At 39.4% G+C, this 22,859-nt stretch overlaps 2 protein-coding genes across 2 annotated transcripts in view; one reads left to right on the top strand and one right to left on the bottom strand.

The window, feature by feature from the left end:
- The window catches only part of LOC142336504 (protein SSUH2 homolog), a 611,495-nt gene that overhangs the window by 150,936 nt on the left and 437,700 nt on the right, over positions 1 to 22,859 (bottom strand). The gene's annotated exons all lie outside the window — the stretch shown is intronic.
- On the top strand, positions 12,170 to 13,942 carry LOC142336756 (alpha-1-antiproteinase 2-like). The gene is made up of 2 exons (XM_075385667.1): positions 12,170 to 13,167; positions 13,715 to 13,942. Exons 1-2 carry the CDS (start codon positions 12,199 to 12,201, stop codon positions 13,940 to 13,942), a joined length of 1,197 nt encoding a protein of 398 aa, XP_075241782.1. The 5' UTR covers positions 12,170 to 12,198.

Genomic DNA, 22,859 nt, shown 5'->3' with positions numbered 1-22,859 from the left:
TTATGTTTTTTTGGAGCAAGACAAGCGCTGACAGGCGGTGTCTCAAGACCGTTGATTGCCACAAGCCTGCTACATTTGGGTGTTTTGATTACACTTGCTGTAATTACTGTAGAGGTTATCGAGTTTTCTAAGTTGATAATTGTTGAATCTGAACTTTCAATACTAGCAGGGAATTTCCAAAAGTTTTCAATGAGTTCCAATTCCTGCCAATACTCTTCCTGATTGTCGTAGATAGGTATTTCTTGAACATCATAATCATAGAAAATTCTTCTAACGTCATCTCTCAGAACGCTTGAGTCAAATATAAACTCACGAGTATAACCCGCTGCAAATTCCAGAGTATATTGAGCTCCCTTAAGTGAAGCTTTTTCAAGTCTAAAAGAGTGATTGAAATCGAAAGCAACAACAGGCAATGCCATGTGTTTTACAGTTTTCAATTCTTCACCTTGATACTCTTGCTGAAGGATAACAATATTTTCGTTTTTTTTTAAAGTCTCGTACGCAATTGTTCGACTACTGGTAGAAAATATTTCTTTTGGAATGATTGCAATGGGAAAAATTGTAAGAAGTCAGTCTTCTTCTGTTTGCACATGTGTAAATGGACTTGAATAACTTGTTGAAGACTGGAAAATATACCAAAAAAACACTGTTAAAGGACTTTCAACAGAATGCGATATAAAAATTGAGTTAATTACTGGTGATATAATCTGAATAATTTTTACTAACAAGAATATCAAAGCGCAAAGCTTTGATATTTTTATCAAAGCGCACAAAATATCAATACAATTGTCTGCAAAGAGACAGAATATTAATAGTTGATGTATAAAGTAATGAAAGAATCTGGTTTGAGCGAAAAATCGAATACAAATTTCTTGGGTGTTGTACTACTATATTTAGAATGGTTTATGCTCTACAAAGATTAATGCACATGGACAAGGATATATTTTCTTCAATGTCTGCAGTTTTATGCTACATGTACTCTGCTTATCTAAAATAAACACAGATTTGAAACTATTAGTGTAATCTCCAAAAGCTTTTATCTTTCCGCAAAGCTATTTTTAGAATCAATATAGAACCTTTTAATTTGGTTTTTATTGTTTCTACATTACCTTACGTTCACATTGGTTCTATGAAACGGAAATAATAGGCAAATTCGTTTTTGGTTTTGCTGACTTTCTAATGAATGACAGTTTGTATAAAAGTGCTACCGTTTTCCGAAAAATCTAGGAAAACATGATTAACTATTTAATTAATTTGAACGTTTTCAACTCCAGGAGACATATAGTTTTTCAATCTCTTTCTCTATGAGTAAGATTGATTTGATTTCTCCTAAAAGGAAATTAAACTGTCTAATTTTTTAAACGTTTCAGTCGGCTTCAATCTAACTTACAATGCATCTTGATAAACCAATTGTTTGTAGATATTGTGTGAAAAACCTTCATGAGAAGTATTTGTTATTAGCCACAACATACCCAAATAATTCAGTAAGACTGAACTATTTCTTAGCAGCAAGTGAATACTTCAGTCAAATGGAAAGCTTTGATTTTGATAATGCTTTGAAACTTCGACCATACGGAGGACTTATTGGAATAGATAACTCTTCTTTAGATTCGTACCTAAACAACTCCAAATTTCTACGATTACACGCAATTTTGAATGACGCTGGTGATTTCATCCAGGAGCTCTACACTGAAGGACCCGGATACTCGTCCATGCTTCCCTGGAAGCTTAATAGTTGTTTCACTGGACATCTGACAGTAATTCTTTTTTGTTTGTATATTAAAGTTTTCCACTCAAAAGTTTATCATTTGTTGGAATGTTAAGCTGTAAAACAGTTGTGTTAGACCTTGAAGGTTTCCGTCACAGGAAAGAAAAGTTTATTGTTAAAGAACTTGATATATGTACTGACGATTACAACGATTGTGTTTTGTTTTTACTACCATCAAAATTTTCCGATTTGACAATTCCAAAGAAAACTTCAATCAATTGATTATCTAAGAATTTAGCGTGTTATTACGCTAAAGGTTTTGAAAAGTCTCAACTTTTAACGGAGTTGCTCGATTGTCCAGTAATCGATTTAAATACTCTTGAGTGTTCTAAAATATCTTACAATTTTTTTTACAGTTAACTGTGCTAATCATAGCTCAGCAGAGCGTAGTAGCTTCAATAATCACTGTGCACGGGAAAAAGCTTGTTTCTATTTTGAGTGGTTGACTAATGAGAGAGGAATTGACGAAAGTGGAAGCACCCTTGTCAGCGACTTCAACTATTTGCGCCTTGATCACGAAGGAGGGGACACTGAACCTTTCAATTTGCAAAGGAGAAGCAATAAAAAGTGGTACTCAAACTCGTCCGAGAAAAGTTAGGGTGTTTTTGACAGAGGAGGAAATTCGTTCAATTACACACCTGGTTTTCTACATCGAACCTTTCATTCAGTGGAGAAAACAAAATGTCAGATTGTCAACGCAAAGTCTCGACTCCGAATCTTCTATTGATATCGAAACATCCAATTGTTAAGGAAGTTGATAAAAATGACGAAATGCTGCCTGAAGAAATTCAAGTAATCGTAAACATGGACAAGGTCAAAAAAATTGTGTATTACGAAAAGACTACAAGATTACCTGCTTGTTCATGGTGCACATGAATGAATTATTGAGTGATTTTAATTGTTATGAACTGTTCTATGTAAATAATTAAAAAAAATTCAATAAATGATTTTTTTACTCATTTTTTTGCGATGGAACAAGTAACAGTTGATCAAGTTGTACAAGAGACTCTTTTCGAAAAAGAAATTAGTGGTAAATCTACTTGGAAATTCTGTAACCAGAAAACATTACCACGATCGGAAGTTGTCTTTTTTCAAATGTTTGTAATTTTGATGCTAATAGTTCTTTGCATTGTGAAATTGACTGTGCGTAAACCAACTTGTGAGGAAACATCGGTTTGGATTTCGAATCTTTCGAGTTTAGTTGGATATATCTTAAGAAACCCTCGATTATGAACAAAATAATCCCTACCAGTGACAGAATTTTCATGGCCGTGGTAGGTTCATCGGGTTGTGGTAAAAGGAATTTAATTTTCAGAATAATAGAAGGAAACACCTTTTATCCAAAGTTTGATAATGTTATTTTTCTCTACCACGAAATACGACCAATATACTCACAAGTTGACCAGCATTCAAATATTGTTTTCAGAAAATTCACAAACTTGGAGTTTCTGCAAAATACTGAAAATTTTTTACTTATATTTGACGATTCTTGCGAGGAAATTTTTAATGACAAAGAGTTTGTCAAGCTGGCTACCGCCGGTCGATACAAGAACATCAATGTCATTTATGTAAAGCACAATCTTTACCAGCAAAGTAAATGGTCACGAATAATAGATTTGAATACAACTCATATCAGTTTGTTCAAATCACCACGTGAAGTTCAGCAAGTCGAGTTTCTCGGTAAGCAACAATCTTTCTCATTTTTTGAGAAATTGTTATGAAATAGCAACAAGAGAAACATTTGGACACTAATTGATTGATCTCGATCCAAAAACTTCCGATTGTATTCGCTTTTGCTCAAACATTGCAGTGCCTGGACCGTCGGTGTTCCACATACCTTCAGACGAAGCCGATATAACTCACATATCAAATGAACGAGAAAAAGTTCTCTATACTACAGCGAGTGGTAGATCTATCTGATCTTGAGTTGAGAAAATTTCGTCGCACTTCCGACAAAAAGATTTTATTGGTACTGTGTGAATACTTTTACGACGTCATCAGAGGACATGTGAAAGTTCAGACTAATAATTTAATGCAATATGAAAACTTTTTCAGGACTGTTCTTCGTAAAAACGTTCTGGTTGAAAAGAAGAGAGCAATACTGCTCACAAAAACAAGTTTTGGTTTGGTTCGTCTCATTATTCATTTTTGCTATCAGTATTTGAGTCAACCATAAAAGTGTAGAAAATGTCAACTGCCGAGGAGTTTATTTTAGTTCCAAAAAAGTCTATATGAAAAATCAACCATACCAAACTCAGGTCTTAGAAGATCCTGAAGTTAAACACAAATCGGCACAGCTGTCAATTATAAATAGAATGCGATCAAAGGAACTCAATGAAGCGCACATCAATAAAAAATTGTCGGAGGAAGACTCTGGTGTTGATGTTGTTGACAAAAATCGGGTCGAAAATTGAAATAGACTGGCAGTACAAGTCCTAAAAACATTATCATCCCTTTTAACTCATTCAAAATATTCAAAGTGTGAACATATTGTAGATCTAATCAAAAAATCTAATCGTGTGTTTATTGTTCAAGACGATAAGTTACTCATTGACAACAGTCCAACTGACATAAACGCATTCGCTTTGTTGTACAATTTACAACAACCAACAAGGAAATATGACAGTCCCGATTATTTTGAATTATTAAAAGTCTTACAAATGAAATAGGAACAAGTAATTAACAGCAATGCTAAAACTTCGATAAGGAAAAATTCTCCAGAAACCACAACAAAAAGAAAAAAGTCGTCAAGAGATTACAGAAACAAAAGCGTTCGAAGTTTCAAAAGCCTCAAAACAACCAGAAGCAGCAACAGTCCAGCCGAGCGCTCCTCACCGAAGACGAAAGCTGCAGTGACACTGACGAAAAAGAAGAAGAAGGTTTTGAAACTCTATACGAAGCGAGTGAACAGAAGGAAAAACTATGGGATTCCTACGACGAGTGAAGAAAAATTGCTGCAGTCGATGTACACAAAAGGAACAGCTGCGTTTGGAAGCGCTAAATATTTACAAAAAAACGCAAATTTTCAACCTCACAAAGTGAACAGTTTCTAGCGACCAAGAATTTTCACACAAAATATAAAGAATTTCGAAAAAGTTTTGCACGTTTGAAAATTATTGCACATGACCTTGATGAAATTTGGTCTCTTGACTTGGCACACATGGACAAACTGTCAAAACAAAACGCAGGTATTAAGTAGTTATTGATTGCCGTTGACTGTCTTTCACGCTATCTACGTTTCGAACCACCCAAATCAAAATATGCAACAACAAAAGCTAAAGCCTTCAAACAAATGATTAAGCACAAACGGCCGAAAAAAGTTTGGGTGGATGCTGGAACAGAGTTTAAGGGAAATTTCAAAACACTTTGCCCGAATAAAAACAATGAAATTTATCAAACTTTCAGCCAAAATTAGTCTGCTTTTGCTGAAAGGAACATCCGCTCTTTAAAGAACATTATTTACAAGTATCTGGAAGAAAAATGGACATATTCATACATCTCTCAGTTGAAAAATTTTGTGCAAACAAAAAACTCACGCATCAACCGTGTAACAAAAACTGCTCCGAACAAAGTAACCAAAAAAGACGTCCCTTATCTGTTATCATTAAACGCAATTGCGTCCGAGAAATTAGTTAGTCGACCAAAATTTCGAATTCGTGATTTTGTTAAAGTATCAAAAGTTGATTTACCCTTCCAAAAATGTTATAAACAGACATTTACCAACGAAATGCTTGAAGTTAACGATATTCCAACGATAAACCCTCCAACATACAGCCTTGTTGATTCGAATCAGGTTCCAATCAGGGGTAAGTTCTATCAGTTGGAACTAGTGAAAGTTGCTGACCATAGCGAAGCGTTCACAAAACATGAATCAGTTTACCATACATTTAGTTTCATCAGCTTCCATGGACATCTTTCCACAGAATACTTTGGCTAACTTCAAAAACTTTTTCAATGAGGAAATCAGCCTGGAAGGTGATTGGAGAGTAGCTTTGAGTGAAATTATCTCCCCATCCAGAATCAACCAGGTTAATAGCACTTGAATCATAAAGTACTCCTCTGAAGGTAACAAAAACCACCAGAGAAGTATTCTATCTGGTGCTGCCTCAAAACCATACGAAGGGAAGACAGTCTTGACCAATGCTGGAAGCTATGAGAACTTAGAACACCTGATAAAAGCCATCAAGACAGCGACTGGTTTAACTAAATTTAGTCATCATTATAATAAAATCTCAGGAGTTTTGGTTTTGTTCTTTGGCAAAAATGAAAGAATTACGTTTCCTGACGAAGAAATACCAAACATTCTGGGCTTTGGAGGAGTCAAAGATGGCTCAGGCACTCATATTGGCTATAAAATGATAGATTCCTTTGACAATTTGGCAATGAGTGACGGAGAGGCGAAAGCTTTTGTCGCCGATTACCCGTTTGGTCTGCTTGAAGGAAAACAATTGATATTTGTATACTGTAACATAATTGAGTATCAGCACATTGGAGACACAAAAGCTTCGCTGATTCGTGTCATTGATTCAAAACAACGCCTGAAAAACGGTAGCTTTTGTGAAATTGAACCTACACATAGAATAGTTTTTAGCAATCTGGAATATAAGAAATTGTTGTCAAACAATTTTCAGTGTATTGAGGTTCAGTTGAGAATCAAAACTGGCAAATTTGTTCCATTTACGGGAACAGGGAAAGTTATTCTGACTTTAAACTTTAGAAAAATTAATTAATTGGAGGCGTACTATCAACAACAATCAGTTTCACCATACTTTGCAGGACACTATAGTCAACGAGGTAGTGGTTTCGGGGCATTAGCAGCTGGAATTGGCAGGGCGGCCATACCGATAGCTAAAATTTTTTTGGGGCCTGTTGCTAAAAAGATTGGAAGAGAACTGTTTGTACAGGCGGCACCAGATATTGTTGAAGTTGTCACCAAAAAGAAGAGTCCTAAAGAACCACTCAAATCAACTGTTCAGAAAACCGTAAAAAAACAAGTTGGTGGCTCAAGAGCCCGAATAGGAGGTGTTCGTGGTGGCAATGTTCATAAAAAACAGAAAAGGTGTGCTTCGGTCAAATCCCTAAAAATCATTCAGAGAAAACAACCGTTACTGAGAAGTCGGTCAGATTTCTTTTCCAATGAGAAAAATGAATACTAACCTATTGCCAGTAGAAGCAACACACACAACTCTAGACCTCTTTGAAAAGCAACCTCTCCTTATCACCTTTGACAATGCTTTCACACAAAAGGTTGGTCCATCATATTCACCGGATAGTCCAATGCTGGAATTTGAAGTTGTTGGTGACAGGAACAACTTTATTGATTTGCAAAATTTTCTACTTTAAATAAAATGCAAATTGACGAGAACCAATGACGCTGATTTGAGAAATGGTACTGATGAAACAAACACAGATTCGCCGTATTTTAGCAATAACGCACTGCACTCTCTGTTTTTAGAGTGTACAGTCTCGGCAAACGGTGTTATATTGTCAAATACAAACGGCAACTACGCACACAAGGCTTTCATAGAAACAAAGTTCTCATCCGGAAGAACAGCCAAGAACACTTGGTTAGTTTGTCAAGGCTATTTTTATGAAGACGAGCCGGCTAAAATAGATGGAGCTGACAACAAAGCTACTGATGTTGCTGCACGGAAAGCTTTAGTTGTTGACTCTCTGGAATGTTTTCTCCTTGGACAACCCGCCAGTGATATATTGACCTGTGACAAACATCTTCTTCTAAGTGGTGTTACCCTACGCATCTCCTTGAGAAGGTCACCAAACGATTTTTCCGTCATATCCGAGTCTAATAAACATTACAGAGTAAAAATTGATGAAGCAAATCTTTACGTGCGCAAAATGACCGTGGCTGACCATGTGTTGTCTACGATTGAAAAAACTTTGCTTAAAACACCAGCTGTCTATCAGTACACGGAGGTGTTGCCCAGAACTTTTCTTGCCACCGCTGGCATCCGCAGTTGGATTCAAGAAGACATCTTCTCGAAAGAACTGGTTCGAAGAATGATTATTGCAATGTCAACCAATCAGTCATATTTAGGAACTAACAGAACGAAGCCGTTCCATTACCAGAAATTCAATTTGAATGAATTAGTGATTTATCGAAATGGACTACCGGTTGTTGGAACACCAGTTTCAACAACCTCAGATGAACGAGTCTACTTCAACACGCTTGAAGCTTTAGATTTTCTTGATAAAGATGGTCATGGCATTCCCCTAGCCGATTATCCAAATCACTTTATTTTGGCCTTCGACCTTACTTCAACACAGGAGGCTTCACACGATTTTGTTCAACCTCAATTAACAAATTGTTCAATTTCAGTGGAGCTCACTTTTGGAACACCATTGGGTGACAACGTTGAAATTTTATTCCTAGGCGAACGAAGTTCAACATTATACGTCAACTCTGAACGAAAAGTTACCAAAAACTCGGTTATTACATATCCGGTTGATGGATAATTTTGCGATAGGTTATCTAATAAGTAAATGTTTTCATCTGAAGCACAAATTTTGCGGAGTTTTTGCAGCTGATAATTTTCCAAGACTGCCAGATAATTGCTTTGCTGTGGTCAATGCCTCAATATCAACATCATCGGGTACTGATTTGTAATTATAAAAAAACAACATACTTTGCTGATCCACTTGGGCAAGCTCTGGATTGTTACCATTTTGTATACACTCGACTTCTGCAGTTCTACTTCGAAGAAGAAGTTGTTCAATGTCTCAGATTACAGCCAATTCAGAGCCCGAACTCAAAACTCTGTGGACTCTTTTGTATTTAATTTGCGCATATTATTTTCACAAATAGCTATCCCTATGTGCACTACATGAATGATGATGATTTACTACGATTTGCTAAGCATATGATGTGGAACAAATCAATCAATTTAATTTTTTTAGCATCAACTGTTTCCATAAATTAGTATCTTTTTTCCTTTGAAACTGGATGGCTCGGTTTTCAATGAAAAATGTGGCATTAATTTTTTAATTCAAATCGAAATTTAGTTTTTACATTCTCATTATCAACATTCAGGGAGCCATATCCACTAATAATAATATCAAAAATTTTTGAAAACTCTGCATAAGAACTGTTCTGATAAATACTTAAAAATCGGTTGAAAGTACAAGTTGGTAAGAAATCAGTTTGAACGTGAACATTCTCTTTGACAGTCTCCAGTTCAAAGATATTTGCAAGCTTTCTTTTGGAGCTATGTAAATCTAGCTGATGTTGGTGATTGTAAAAGACTGCTTGCTGCAATTTCTCAAAAATTTCACCGTGAAAAGTGATTTTGACAGATTGTGTTCTGTGGAGTAGAGGTCTGAAACATGTGTTTAGGCAAGGTATTGAATAGGGCTTTGAAGAATTTTTTTGAAAGCCTCTGTTACTTGATCCAAAGCTGCAATAACATCATAATGTTGTTTTTTGATTCTACAAAAGCTGTTATTCTCATGCAAACTGTAGGCAAAACTGCTGTTGATTTCTTTAGTATCAAATATTTGCTCACTTCTGCAGGTAAAATAGTGAAGTTTCTTTTGAAACTGTCGAAAGAATTCAGGTGTTTGTTCAAACATTGCCTCAACCATTTTTAATACTGTGTGTCGCTCTCAGAACTTTTGTTCGCTTTCTTCCTTGATCGATCAGCAACTTGAGATGAATTAACGCTATTCGTCTCCGGTGAGAATGCAAACTGACAACGTCGTTTTTTCCCGTTATCTTATTGCGTTCTTTTTTGATAGGTTGTTCTGATTGGCCAGTCCTTAGTTTTTCACAGAGTGAAGTGTAGCTTTGAGATAATTGTTCAAACTCAGCTAAAGATAGTGTAATTTTCTGGTTGAACATGAAACCACAATTGTTGCAATTGTTTCTATTGTCTTGGGTTTGATCACGGAAGTTGTTTTTTTTGAAAAGTTTTACCGTTATATATGTTCCAGTAGAGCCGTAAGTTTTCACACAAGCCCAGACATAACGTTTTTCTGTACACGTAATATCGTGAGAAAAGTCAAAGAAGGAACAATCTTCAACCACTGACATAGTTTGTTTACAAATCAAAATCTAACTGAAAATCAAACAAATTCTTATAGTATTGCCCTATTGCTATACAAATACTGTGTTAAACTGTAATAACAAAACTACCCAATGCAGACAGTTGAACATGTAAACTTATTCAAAAATACTTCATTGACACTCTCGGTCGATCGGTCACCCAATCACAGTCGAATACAACAACTACTAGTGTAAAATGACCTTCGGCAGTGACTGTAGTAGTTAGTCATAGTATACATTTAATTCTAAAAATAGATTGTTGACACAGACAGTTCTAACAACAGCACAGGCACAGCTGCAACCACTCGCCTCCTCGCCTCTTACTATATTTTGTTCTCATGCATGATCAAATAAGGGGTTAAAAGGGGATTTGAGTAGACTGATTGATAGAAACAGACATAAAGATTACCACATACACTCAATAATTTGTTTCCGACTAGTTGATGAGCCTTGATTGATGATAGTGTTCGATGATTAATCATTTGATATAATTTTAATACCATGTAAATTGATGTCCACAAAAAGTTAACTTTTAGACTTGAAACCCCGTGCAAAAAATATTTCACGCAATTTTAACACTTCAAAATTTCCGGATTTTCCTAAAATTTTTCAAAGTTTTCTCGATGATGAGGCTCACAAGGTAAGATGAGTTCTACAAAAAATTGTCTTTGAGTCCTGAAACCCAGCGCAAAATGCATTTCACCCAATTTTAATAATTTAAAATTTTTAAATTTTTCAAAATTTTTTTTCGATGATGAGGCTCACCAGGTAAGATGAGGTCAACAAAAAATCGTCTTTGAGACCTGAAACCCAGCGCAAAATGTATTTCACGCAATTTTAAAACTTCGAAATTTCCGGGTTTTTCTAAATTTTTTTCAAAAAAATTTTTTTTCACTGACGAGGCTCACCTGGGCTGATTACAAAATGACAACCACTAAAACAGCAGTTACACTTCCCAACTAACAACCAGACAAAGCCAAACCCATCAAAAACGTCTAAAACTAACAAAATTTACCAAAAATGTGTCTTCCTGGGAACGCAACGGGGGGGGGGGAATTTGTGTAACTCTGTGTTTGCACCCGGGGGGGGGACGCGAAAATTTTTTCGAAAAGTTGGTATTTTTGGCGTTTTGCACCGCTCTTGCCAAAACGCCAAAAAATACCAACTTTTCGAAAAATTTTTCGTGTCCCCCCCGTTGCAAACACAGGGTTACGCGGTTACGCAAATGTCCCCCCCCCGTTGCGTGCCCAGGAAGACACCACACTACTAAAATTCTTCCTAGTTAAATGGTTCCTGACAAATTCTTTTCATACCCAATATCTGTCGAGGCCAGTCTTTTCATACGTTAAATCTGTCGAGAACGGTCTTTTAATATTTCCAGGTCCCGACTAGGGAGGTCAACACGCGTGTGGAAATGAAGTTAAAGCTCAGCTGTAAAACGAACTCAGAATCTCCCTCTTTGTTGAGGTACCAGAAATCTTATAAGAAAGAATGGCACCCCACCGTTGTGATCGTGTTTTTCGCTTGCATTTTCTCTTCTTTCAGTAAATGAAAAATATTGTAGCCAAAGTTAAGAAAAGATGATCGGGTTTTGATAACTTCGCCATATGGCAACTAATGTTTTGATGTTATGATAACGAGAACTGTTATGATAACCATCAACAGTTTTGATTTAAAAAACACGGTTCTAGAAATTTTTGAATAAATATTTAGAGAAGTAGATGGATTGTTGGAATAACATGCTCTCACCCATTTTAGTTATTGTTTGATCGTTTTTGCAGAGGCTTGAACGAGTGCTCCCTGTTGGTTGAGTAGAAATTTAATTATCACCAAAAACTACCGCACTGCTATTCTTTGGGATATATGTATATGAAAATATGCTGTCAATGCAGTGAATTGTAAGATATAACTTCATTTGCATAGAAAAGTTCATTTTTCAGGAAGTGATGCAAAAAAATGGCAAGCATGTTGTGGTATGTATCTTGTTTATTTTATTTTCAAAAATGATTGCGTCACAGCGATTAAAAACTAACCAATAAAATATATCAACCTTTTATATATTCAAATGTTATTTTTTGAAATCATTTTTTGTCCTTTGCCGTTGTTCAGAATGCCTTAACTGAAATTCCTCAACATAATTTGATGTTTAAACCCAACATATAACATAAATTTTTTTGAGTTTCAATTGCAGTCAATCGTTCAAAAGAACCTGTTTATGATTGTCTTACCAGTTTTATTTTAAATGGACAATAAAGTTGATTTATAGGCGATTGTTAGTTTGATCAAGAACTAATATTTAGTGAGCAAACTTTTGAACTAATTCTGTAACATTTGAAGAATTATTGTTGTTTGTGTTGTTGTTTGTGACAAAATGTCTAATAAGAGTTTCACCACTGCGTCTAATTTTGGCCATGCTTTGACAAATCTCTACATCGCTTCAGAAGATGGAGAGAACAGTGCTATATCTCCCATTAGTGTATTTATATGTATGTACATGCTAAAACATGGTGCTAATGGAGTCACAAAAACAGAACTGGAAAAGGCTCTCTCAATTGAAGACAGTAATGAACAAGAAGCTCAAGACGTCATCAAAGTTCTCACCCAATCATCAAATAGTCAATTTACACTAACTACAGCAAATGGACTGTTTTTGCAAGTCAAGTTTGACCCTGTAGCTGAATACGTCAAATATTTGAAGAAGGATTTCTCAGCGCATGTTCAAACTGTTGCTTTCGGAACATCAGCTGGTGAAAAAATCGTTAATGACTGGGTCGAGAAACAAACTAACGGAAAGATTAAAGATCTTGTTAAAGGGACAACATCCGATACCGTACTAGCTTTAGTCAATGCTGTGTACATGAAAGGAAAGTGGTCGAAAGAGTTCAAAAAACACGCAACATATCCGGACCGATTCCATGTTTCAAACACAGAAGTTGTTACAGCCAATTTTATGTGCCAACAAAATGACTTCCTTTATATCGCCAAGAAGAAGGAAAAATTTGCGCTCGCGTTTTTTCCTTATATCGCTGAGTCAGCGGAAACTGCGTGGGCGATGGGTATCCTGTTGCCTGAAAAAGGGCTTAAGCCCAATAACTTCTTGAAGTTCTTGGAACCCAAAGCTCTTAAAAAGCTTTATGGCGAATGCAGGGAGACGCTTCTGAACGTGAAGTTACCCAAAGTGAAGGTGGAAGCTACCATTGACTTGATTCCCTTCTTCAAGCAACTTGGAGTGCAGGCTGCTTTCGGCATGGAAGCTGACTTTTCAGGAATAAGGTTAGATAAATATTTATTGGGGGAGGGGTTCGGAGGGGGAGGGGCGTGGGGTGAGTTCGTCAGAAAAGTCCGCACATTGCAGCTCCACGTTTCCATCATTCCACCTCTCCTAAGTTATATTTTTTGCATTGTGAATTTTTTGCACCTCTGAATTGTGTGAGTTAGATGTTACGCAGTAAATTAACGAATTTCATCCAATCAGAATCGAGTATTTCTAAACTTTAAAATAAGATTTAAATACGTTCTAATATACATAGAAAGTTCCAAAAAAGTTCATTTAACCTAATTTTAAGTAAATATAACCACTATACGTATCGATTAAGCTGGTTTTCGGCTTAATATTTTTAGGTTTTCTAGACAATTGCCGATTGAATACGAACTGATTTGACGTCAATAACATCAGACAAGAAACCAGTAAAAGAGCATCGAAAAAACCTTGCCGTCTAAGCTTTCACTTGTTGTCTTGATATTAATGCTTACACGTTGCTATCATGGATAATGCTTATACGTTGTTGATTTTTATTGAATGAAATGAATTGATATTGGTGCCGCTCCTGACTGAGCCACCTTTAGCAGATTCAGTTTAATGGTTATGAGAAAGTTTGTCATGGCAGAAGACTGTGCTCCAATCAAAAGTTTTACTCCCCCGAGTCTACCTGGATTGCGATACCACTCAAACGTCGCCGACATCAAGCAGAACTTCTGCGTCAGAATGCGATGTTGTGAATCCGTTCGATGATGATGTACCCGACAGATTGGGCCACTCAATTTTCACTCCTTCCTTCGGCAGCTTCCGCAGTGGGGGACCAAAAGAAGCGAATAAGCAAGGGCAGTCCCAGTGAGACAGCACAATTACAATATGAGTAGTTTAGTGGAGATGTTGCTCAACTCAAGAACTAGTTTCCCAGCTCAATAAACGTCTTCAAAAACAACTGTAAGACAGAGCAGAACTTTTACACATTTTTTGCAGTAAATTAAAATTTTCAATTTAGACGGCAAACTCCAACCCCTAATTTTCCAAAATTTTCAATCAAATATATTGGGTTATCGAAAAATTAACGGTATCAGATCAAAAAAGTTAAGAATTCCGCGATTTTCAACACGGAAATCTTAAGAATTCCGCTATTTTTGTGACGAAAAAAACATCGATTTTGAAAATTTTTGGTCGAATTGTCAAAAACTTGTGACAATTGATCAAGTCGGTTCTTATATCAAAAATATACCTCTGATATAGAGAAAATAGAGAAAACATTATGCTAAATTGTTCAATTTTGAAAAATTTTGGTCAATTTTGATGCAATTCTAAAAATTTAGAAAATCAATACCGAATATTGATAAACCGTATTTTCGAGCTTAAATCCGTCCAGTTTACTGGATTACCGTTCCGTAACTAAGAATTTGCAGAAAAAAATGACCAAAATTTTGAAAAAACTGACAAAAGCATAAAATTTTGACAAATTCGTCAAAATTATTATTTTCAAATAGAAGGTTCGGTAATTGAGTGAAATTCATTACACAGAAAAAGTTGTGAAAATTTTCACAACCTCCGGGCTACAAAAAATTATCGAATTCCAATAATTTTTCTGGTCGCTCGTTTATGTACCGTTTTTAGTCCGCGTTTTTTTCGTTCTTTAACTTTACAATTCTCCGTTTTACGATTTTTTTTCTCAATAACGTCGCTCTCCCAAAACTTCGCTTTTCGTTTTCTTCCGCTTCTTTTCCAGATTTCAGTGTAGTATGTCATATGTGATGAAATATGTTGTTGTTTTTGCTGTAGTATGTTGAGTATGCTAGTATGCTGGTTTGTTGTTTAGGTCTTATAGCTTTCTAGGGTGTGACTTAAGTTTATTCTCGAGTTACGGCTGGATTGTTCTTTGACTTTTCAACTTTACTAATTTACTAGCCCGCCTGTTGTAGTATTTTGATTTTGCTGCTCTATGTTTGTGTGTACCCGTATGATTGCTAGTTGGTTTGGTCTTGTTACCTTCTAGGGTGTGACTTAAGTTTATTCTCGAGTTACGGCTGGATTGTTTCTTGACTTTTCCAACTGTCTTAGTCTACAAATACACTATTGTAGTTCATTCAATTTTGCTGTAGTTTGTTTAATACCGTTAGTATGCTGATTGTTTGTTTTGGTTTGGGTTTTGCTAGGATGTGACTTAAGTTTATTCTGGAGTTACGGCTAGTAAATTTCTTGACCTTTGCATCCTTTTAGTGTACTACTGCATTGCTGTAAATTAGTTTGTCGTTAAATTTGTCGTTACAGCCCCAAAATGAACTATATTAGATTGTCTTGCAGTAGCTTCTCTCCTTCTTCCTAGGGTGTGACTTAAGTTTGTTCTGGAGTTACGGCTAGGTTGGTCGGTTGAGTTTTTGCTGTGGTATGCTAACATAGTTCTTTCCAACCTCATTTCCCGCCCGTTCTTTCCCACCGTCCCGTTTCGTTGCGTTGTGCGTTTTTCACCCACTTTCCCGCACGTCCCGTTTCCGTTCCGTCGCGCACTGCTCGCTCGACTTCTCGTCTGTTCCGTTCCCGTTGCGTCGCGCGTTGCTCGTCCGACTTCCCGTCCGTCACGTTTCCGTTTCGTTGCGCGTTCCTCGCTCGACCTCCCGTGTCCTTTGTCTCCCTCTGCGTTGAGCGCATAGCGTTCAGCGCTCCACTTTTGTTTTTGTCTGGCACTGGGTGCTCGACGACATTTCCTGCTCTTTGGGCGGTTTGGTTTACAGACTGTCTATAGTGTGCTGTGTTTGGTGTCTTTTGCGTTGGGTTCGTTTTGCGTGTATTAGGTTTGTTTGGAGTGTGCATATAAAATATAACCGTGTGCAGTGGTAGGATTGCTGGTCTTTGGAAATAATAACATCATGATGTCTAATAGTCTTGATCAAAAAGTCAAAAAGTTGTACGCTGCCAGGTCAAAGCGTGAGGCCGAACTGCATGCTATGCATGAAGATATTCTTCATTGTATAAATAGTCAAAGTAGGCGAGTGAAAGTTGAACGCCTAGTAACAAAATGCAACGAAGCATTTATGACTGTTGTAGACAAAAATGAGGACCTGATTGCATTTGCTGGAAAAACGGAGGATCCAAGTGCACTTGTTCCTTCATTAGAGTCTTACTTGGAGGCAATGACAACTAAGAACGACAAGATCCTCGCTTCAGCACGAAACTACATCAACTCTGCTGATGATAAAGTGAGTGAGTTTCAGGAACCGAGGGCTTCCATTCGTTCTAGACTTCCCTCATTGATGACCTCGTCAAAAACATCTAGTCAGCGTAAACATGATTACGTAATTGCCAAAATGAAGCGCGAAGAAATTGAAAAACAGAATGAGGCAGCCATTCGCCTTGCTAAACAGAAAAAGCAAATGGAATTAGATGAACTGGAGGAAAGCAACAGGAAACGGTTGGCAGAGGCAACTCTGCAAGAATTTGAACTGCTGGACGCCGTTTCCAAAGGTAGCCACTCTGAAACAACTGCAAGTGCTAGGAGCTCAATGAGAAGTGAAAAGGCTGTCCAGGATTGGATCAACACCTCACTTGCTTTAAGTTTTAATAACAACGAGAACACTGGTGAACCAGAGATTACGAAAGACCCTCCAGAATGCCCTAGCCATAATAACGGCGAAACAGTGGATGATCACGACACTGACATTTCAAGGCATTCGATTCCAAAAAAGTGTCGAGGCAATTACTTTTTAAGCGTTGAGACCTTACAGCAACTCGATCCATATTATACGCCACCTGAAAATTTTTTGGCTGCTGCTAACACACAGGCGTTGTACCAGGCGCACCTAAGGGCGCAAATGGATCAAACAGGCCAGCAAGGCGTGGCGCTTCCAACCATAACTAACCAAGGAACCGCGGATAGTCAGCCACCTTCTGTACACGCCCCAGGGGCTTCTTCACCGCCCATTCAACAGCCCATTCCACCACAGACGTTCGCACCACAAGAAAATCAAAATAATGCATCCGAGTTTTTTCCACACGCACAATCCAGGGGACCTGAAACATCAAGTCTGCCGAAGAATAATTTGGCCCAGCGAATATTATCCCAACAACAAATTAATTTTGTCCCCCGAGCACCAAACGCCACTCTTCCTCCTTTTTCGACAAATCATCCAGCCCTCACAGTCAACGTTCCCCTGCACCCAAGCGCTCCACCAAGTCCAAACATTCAACAGCACAACTCCGAACCCGCTCATCCTAACGTCCTTCCCATTCCGAACCCAGTCTTCGCACCTAACCTCACAGCTCCCATCCCACAAGTCACTTTGGATAATCAGCCTCTCGTCAAAACATTTCAGAATAATAATAACCGAGTAAACAAAGTAATACGTTCTGTTGCTCCTCCTTTCCTAACTATGCCCAATATCCCTCTTGGCCAGAACTTTGTGCCAAATATGAGTCATTGGCGGTTTCCACAGCACAGACCGTCAATAGTCAATCAAAACACAACCACCGTGAATAGTCTGCCTCCAAATGTACACGCCCATATCGCACCATCAAGCACTTATGTTCCACCACGAATTTATCACAATTCGCCCCCTTTGATTGATATGCAATCACCGTTAGGCGCGCAGCAGGAAAACCTGATCGCGACTACTAATGTTGTACCTGGTTTAGCCACTCCGGTTTTTCAGCCAACATACCCCTATGTTGGGCCCACTCCGTTGAGTTGGAGCGGTCCGCAGGTGTCTGCACCTGCCCCTCCGATACAGGACAATGCGTCATTGATTAGGGAATTAGCTGATGCAATAACAAGCAAGAGAAACGACCCTTTGCCCGAGTGGAAACTTGCAGAGTTTAATGGCGACCCATTAAAGTGGCATGAGTGGTATGGTCAATTCAAAAGCGCGATCGACTCGCAAACGCTCACTGATGACGTTAAATTGACATACCTTAAGACACTCGTCACTGGTAAAGCAAAGATTGCAATCGCCGAGTTTGCTTACTGTGGTTTAATGTACAAGGATGCACTAAGGACTTTGGAACGTAAATTTGGCCAGCCACAGGCAGTCGTAAGTGCACACTTGGATAAACTAAGCAGTTTTCCACCTCTTAAAATGCACAATAGTGATAACATCATAAACTATTCTGCTGCAATATCCAGTCTCGTTGGGGTTTTCAAGTCGTTATCATATGATGCTGATTTGAAGAGCGCTTCCCTACTTAACCAAGCGGTACAGAAGTTACCACCAAACATGAAAGAGTCATGGTCACTCTTTACGGTTAAGAAGCACTGGGTTAAGCCTACCCTCCTTGACTTTAACGATTGGCTTAAAGAAAAGGCTGAGGCCCATGATCTTATGAAACAAAGCGCAACCAAGGCCAAACCTGAAGAGAACATCACTTCAGTAACCAAGACCAAAACAGCCTCAAAAGTGTTTGCATCAAATTCGCAACAAAGGGAAACAAAGAAGCAAATGCCATCTGCTTCCACAAATACTTACTTTCGATGCATTGTATGCAAAGGTAACCACCGGCTATGGGAGTGTCGAGTTTTCAAGGAAAAGACTCCAACCCAGAGAGCTAAGTTGGTGGCGGATAACAAACTTTGCTTTTCGTGCTTACGGGACAAGCACACATTCCGCCAGTGCCCTCAACCAAGAAAGTGCCGAGCAGAAGGGTGCAATAGTTCGCATAACACACTATTGCCTGGAGCAGATAGGGTTTTCCCAACAAAACAGTCGACAAATCCCAATACTATCCAGTCACCTGGCAACACAGGTCAAAGTAAAGCAACTACTAGTCAACAGCCGTCTAATAAGACCACAACAATGTCATCTGTTACTGATGTTAAGGGCCTCCTTCAGGTAACGGAGTTGCAGTTGGTCAGTTCCTCCGGTTTAGATACCAAGGCTTTAGTATTGTGTGATACCGCCTGCAGTAACTCTTGGGTGGCCGGTAGTCTCGCAGATAGACTCGGTTTGCACGGTAAAGCACTAAAGCTAACTGTCAAAGGTATTAATACCGAAGAAGTAGTTGACACTAGGATTGTTGAAGTCACTGTGAAACCAAGAGAACATCAAGATTTCGAACCATTTACCATCAACCCTTTCGTTAAAGAGAGTCTGAACGTCGGCTCTGATATAATTAATGTACAGGCCCTGCAGGAGACTTACCCACACTTAGCAGTCCTTGATCCCGTGACATATTCCTATAAAGACATTGAGATGATACTCGGACAAGATGTCTATCACGCCATCCGCCCGTTAGAATACTTCTCTGCCGATGAGAAGCGTTCACCCGTTGCCGTACGCTTACCCATAGGTTGGGTCTTAAGCGGTCCGTTACCATCAAGTTCTTGTTTAACCTCAACGTGCTTTAAAGTGAATATCGAACATGACAATGAGTTAGCAAGTCAAGTAAAGTCATGGTACGACATTGAATCATTCGGAGCAAACAAGCAGGTAGACTCAAGATCTGCAGCAGACGCAAGGGCTCACGAAATTCTTGAAAGTACCACCATACACAATGGCCTGAGATACGATGTCGGAATGCTGTGGGCAGCAGACAACATTCAGCTCCCAAATAATTACTTCTCCTCCCTTGTGCAACTAAAATCGCTCGAAAAACGTTTGGCCAAGGATGAAGACCTCAGAGAGAAGTATACTAGTACCATCAAGGAAGACCTAAATAAGGGGTATGTAATTGAGGTTCCGGATGCTCACAAGGTTGAGAGCCGGTCTGATAAAGAGTGGTACCTACCCCACCATCCGGTTTTAAACCCGAACAAACCAGGTAAGGTGCGTAGGGTGCTCAATGGAGCAGCAAAGTTTCATGGCGCCTCACTGAATAAATCTTTGCTCACTGGCCCTGATCTGCTCCAAAATCTTATTTACGTACTTCTTCGCTTCCGACAACATCCATATGCCGTCTCCGCCGACATCGAGGGAATGTTTCTACAGGTTGGCGTGTTACCTTCAGATCAACCATCACTTCGCTTTCTGTGGCGGGAGGACCCCACAACTAACGTTTTAGTGTATCAATATACGCGCCATATATTCGGAGCTAAAGACTCGCCCACATGCGCCAACTATGCATTACAACGCACTGCGAGAGACAATGCCAAGTTTTACCCCGAAGCTGCAAAAGCCGTCCTTGAAAACTTCTACATGGACGATTATCTTGACTCAGTGGAGTCTCCAGAGAAAGCCATCAATAGATCGAAGGAATTGGTACATCTTCTCCATCTCGGTGGGTTCAAGCTTACAAAGTTTGTAAGCAATATGCAAAATCTGGCTGATCGAATTGATGGTTCGCCTCAATCTACTGAGCCCAAGGTTATTGTTTCATGTCAGGAGGATTCATCGCATGTGCTAGGGTTAAAGTGGGATCACACTAATGACACTTTAGTTGTGAGTAGGGGTACAAGCTGCGCTATCACCAAGTCCCTCACGCAACGCTTGGTCCTAAGTCTTGTCTCGAAAGTCTTTGACCCCATTGGTCTTGTCGCACCGTTTACCGTCGGTGCGCGATTGCTCTTAAAAGACATCTGGCGTGTCACAGGACAACAATGGGATGACGAGCTCCCACAGGACATGGTTCAAAGATTTTTGGTCTGGAGTGCTGACTTACCAAAGCTTGAAAACATCAAAATTCCTCGAAGTTACTTTAGTGGACCCTTTCATAATACAGAGTTGCATATGTTCGGTGACAGTTCTCAGGATATTTTTAGTGCCGTTGCATTTCTTCGAGCCCGAGTAACAACTCCTACGGGCAAGATAAAAACAGAGCTTGCGTTTGTTTTGGGGAAAGCGCGCGTGGCGCCAATGAAGGTAATGACTGTCCCAAAACTGGAATTGCAAGCAGCTCTACTTGCCGCTCGGCTGAAGAACGAAATTATTCAGGCACTTACTGTAACTGTTAACCAAGTATTCATGTGGACAGACAGCACGACCGTTCTTCAGTGGATAAACTCTAATGAAAAGCAACCAATCTTCGTTGCAAACCGCGTTTGTGAAATTTTGGAGTATACCAGCGTTGACCAATGGAACCACGTCGCAACTAAGGATAATCCAGCTGACGCTGGCACGCGTGGAATGTCCGCTGAGGTTTTGCAACTAAGCAGTTGGGTCAATGGTCCACATTTCTTATCTAACTCAAGTTTCCCTTTCGTACCGAACAAAGACGTCATTAATAACATCAAACTTGGCGTCAACCAAGCAGTCATCATAGAAGACACTGTCTCTCTCGCTACATCTGTTAAAAAACAGACAACTCCCGTTCCGTCGTTATTCCCATTTGATAAATTTAGATCTTATCAAAAGTACTTGCGCATTGCCGCATACGTTCTCCGGCTTTTGCCGAAACATGCCGGCTACCGTAACCCCGATGGTAGCATTACCGACCCTACTGAGCTTGACGAAGCCGAGCGTCATCTACAGTATTTGGTGCAAGGAGAGTCTTTTGAAGCCGAAAGAAAAGATCTTCTTGACAATAAATTCGTTAAACGGAGTAGCCGAATTGCTCCACATTCACCGTTTATTAGTCCAAACGGGCTAATCCGTTCCACGGGCCGCATCAAGCGGTTGACTGAAGTTGGGTTTAATGTAAAGTACCCAATCATCTTAGATGCACGTCATCCGTTTGTAAAACTGTTCCTTGAACACACGCACGTAAAGCATTACCATCAGGGCGTTGAATACCTAAGATCAATTGTGCAGGAACACTACACAGTACTGAAACTAAGATCATCCTTGCGTTCCATCAAAGCACACTGCCTGAGATGCCGAGAATTCCAAGCTGTAACTATGCAACCAATCATGTCTGACTTACCTAAGGAGAGACTTGCTTACCAGTCTCCTCCCTTCACGAACACTGGCGTTGACTACTTTGGGCCATTCTATGTTACTGTCCGCCGTACTACCGAGAAAAGGTGGGGCTTCCTCTTCACCTGTCTCACTACTCGCGCTGTCCATGTCGAGATAGTTACATCCATGGACACCAGTTCTTGTGTTATGGGAGTTGAGCGGTTTGTGTCACGCAGGGGTACACCTGCCATGATTTGGTCGGACAATGGCACTAACTTTATTGGAGCGGAGAAAGAACTCCGAGAAAGTATTGAAAAGTGGAACGTTGTCAACATTGCAGCTGAGCTCGCTCACAAAGGTATTAAGTGGAGGTTCAATCCACCCAGCGCACCACATCAAGGTGGTATCTGGGAGAGGTTGGTACGCAGCTTCAAGCGCGTGTTGTATAATGTTCTTGGCACGCGTCGCCTCACGGATGAGGTACTGCATACTACCTTTTGTCTCGTGGAGAATGCTCTCAATTCGCGTCCTTTAACACCCGTAAGCGCCGATCCGTGCGATTTGAACGCTTTAACGCCCAACCACTTTCTTTTAGGAGAATACTCTACCGGTATTCCGTCTGTTGTCGGCAATAATGAGCTTGACCACCGTAAACGCTACGCCCGTGCGCAGTCGTACGCTAATGCGATCTGGTCCCGTTGGATCAGAGAGTACGTACCGACACTGAACCGACGCTCTAAGTGGCAGACGCCTGCCGAGCAACACCTTAAGACCGGTGACTTGGTTTGGATAGTTGAAGAAACCAACCCTAGGGGTTACTACCCCACCGCTCGGATTGTGGAACTCCGTTACGGCTCCGATAGCGTCGCGCGCTCCGCCGTTTTACGTACGTCGACTGGTTCACTTGTCCGCCCGCTTGTAAAACTTGTACCAGTTTTCCCAACATCTTCTTCCGGGCCGGAGGATGTTACGAAGTAAATAAAACAACGAATTTTAGCCAATCAG

The sequence above is a fragment of the Convolutriloba macropyga genome, chromosome 3 (genome assembly GCF_964194025.1).
Source record: "Convolutriloba macropyga chromosome 3, txConMacr16.3, whole genome shotgun sequence".
Taxonomy (NCBI): domain Eukaryota; kingdom Metazoa; phylum Xenacoelomorpha; order Acoela; family Convolutidae; genus Convolutriloba; species Convolutriloba macropyga.
Note: the sequence above shows the minus strand (reverse complement) of the source record. Positions and strands in the feature narration are given on the sequence as shown.

What these genes read in the sequence shown, in the direction of transcription:
- LOC142336756 (XM_075385667.1), top strand. Translation starts at nt 12,199, where the DNA reads ATGTCTAATAAGAGTTTCACCACTGCGTCTAATTTTGGCCATGCTTTG. An exon ending in GGGGTGAGTTCGTCAGAAAA is followed by an intron (nt 13,168 to 13,714) that starts GTCCGCACATTG and finishes TTGTCATGGCAG; the next exon opens with AAGACTGTGCTCCAATCAAA.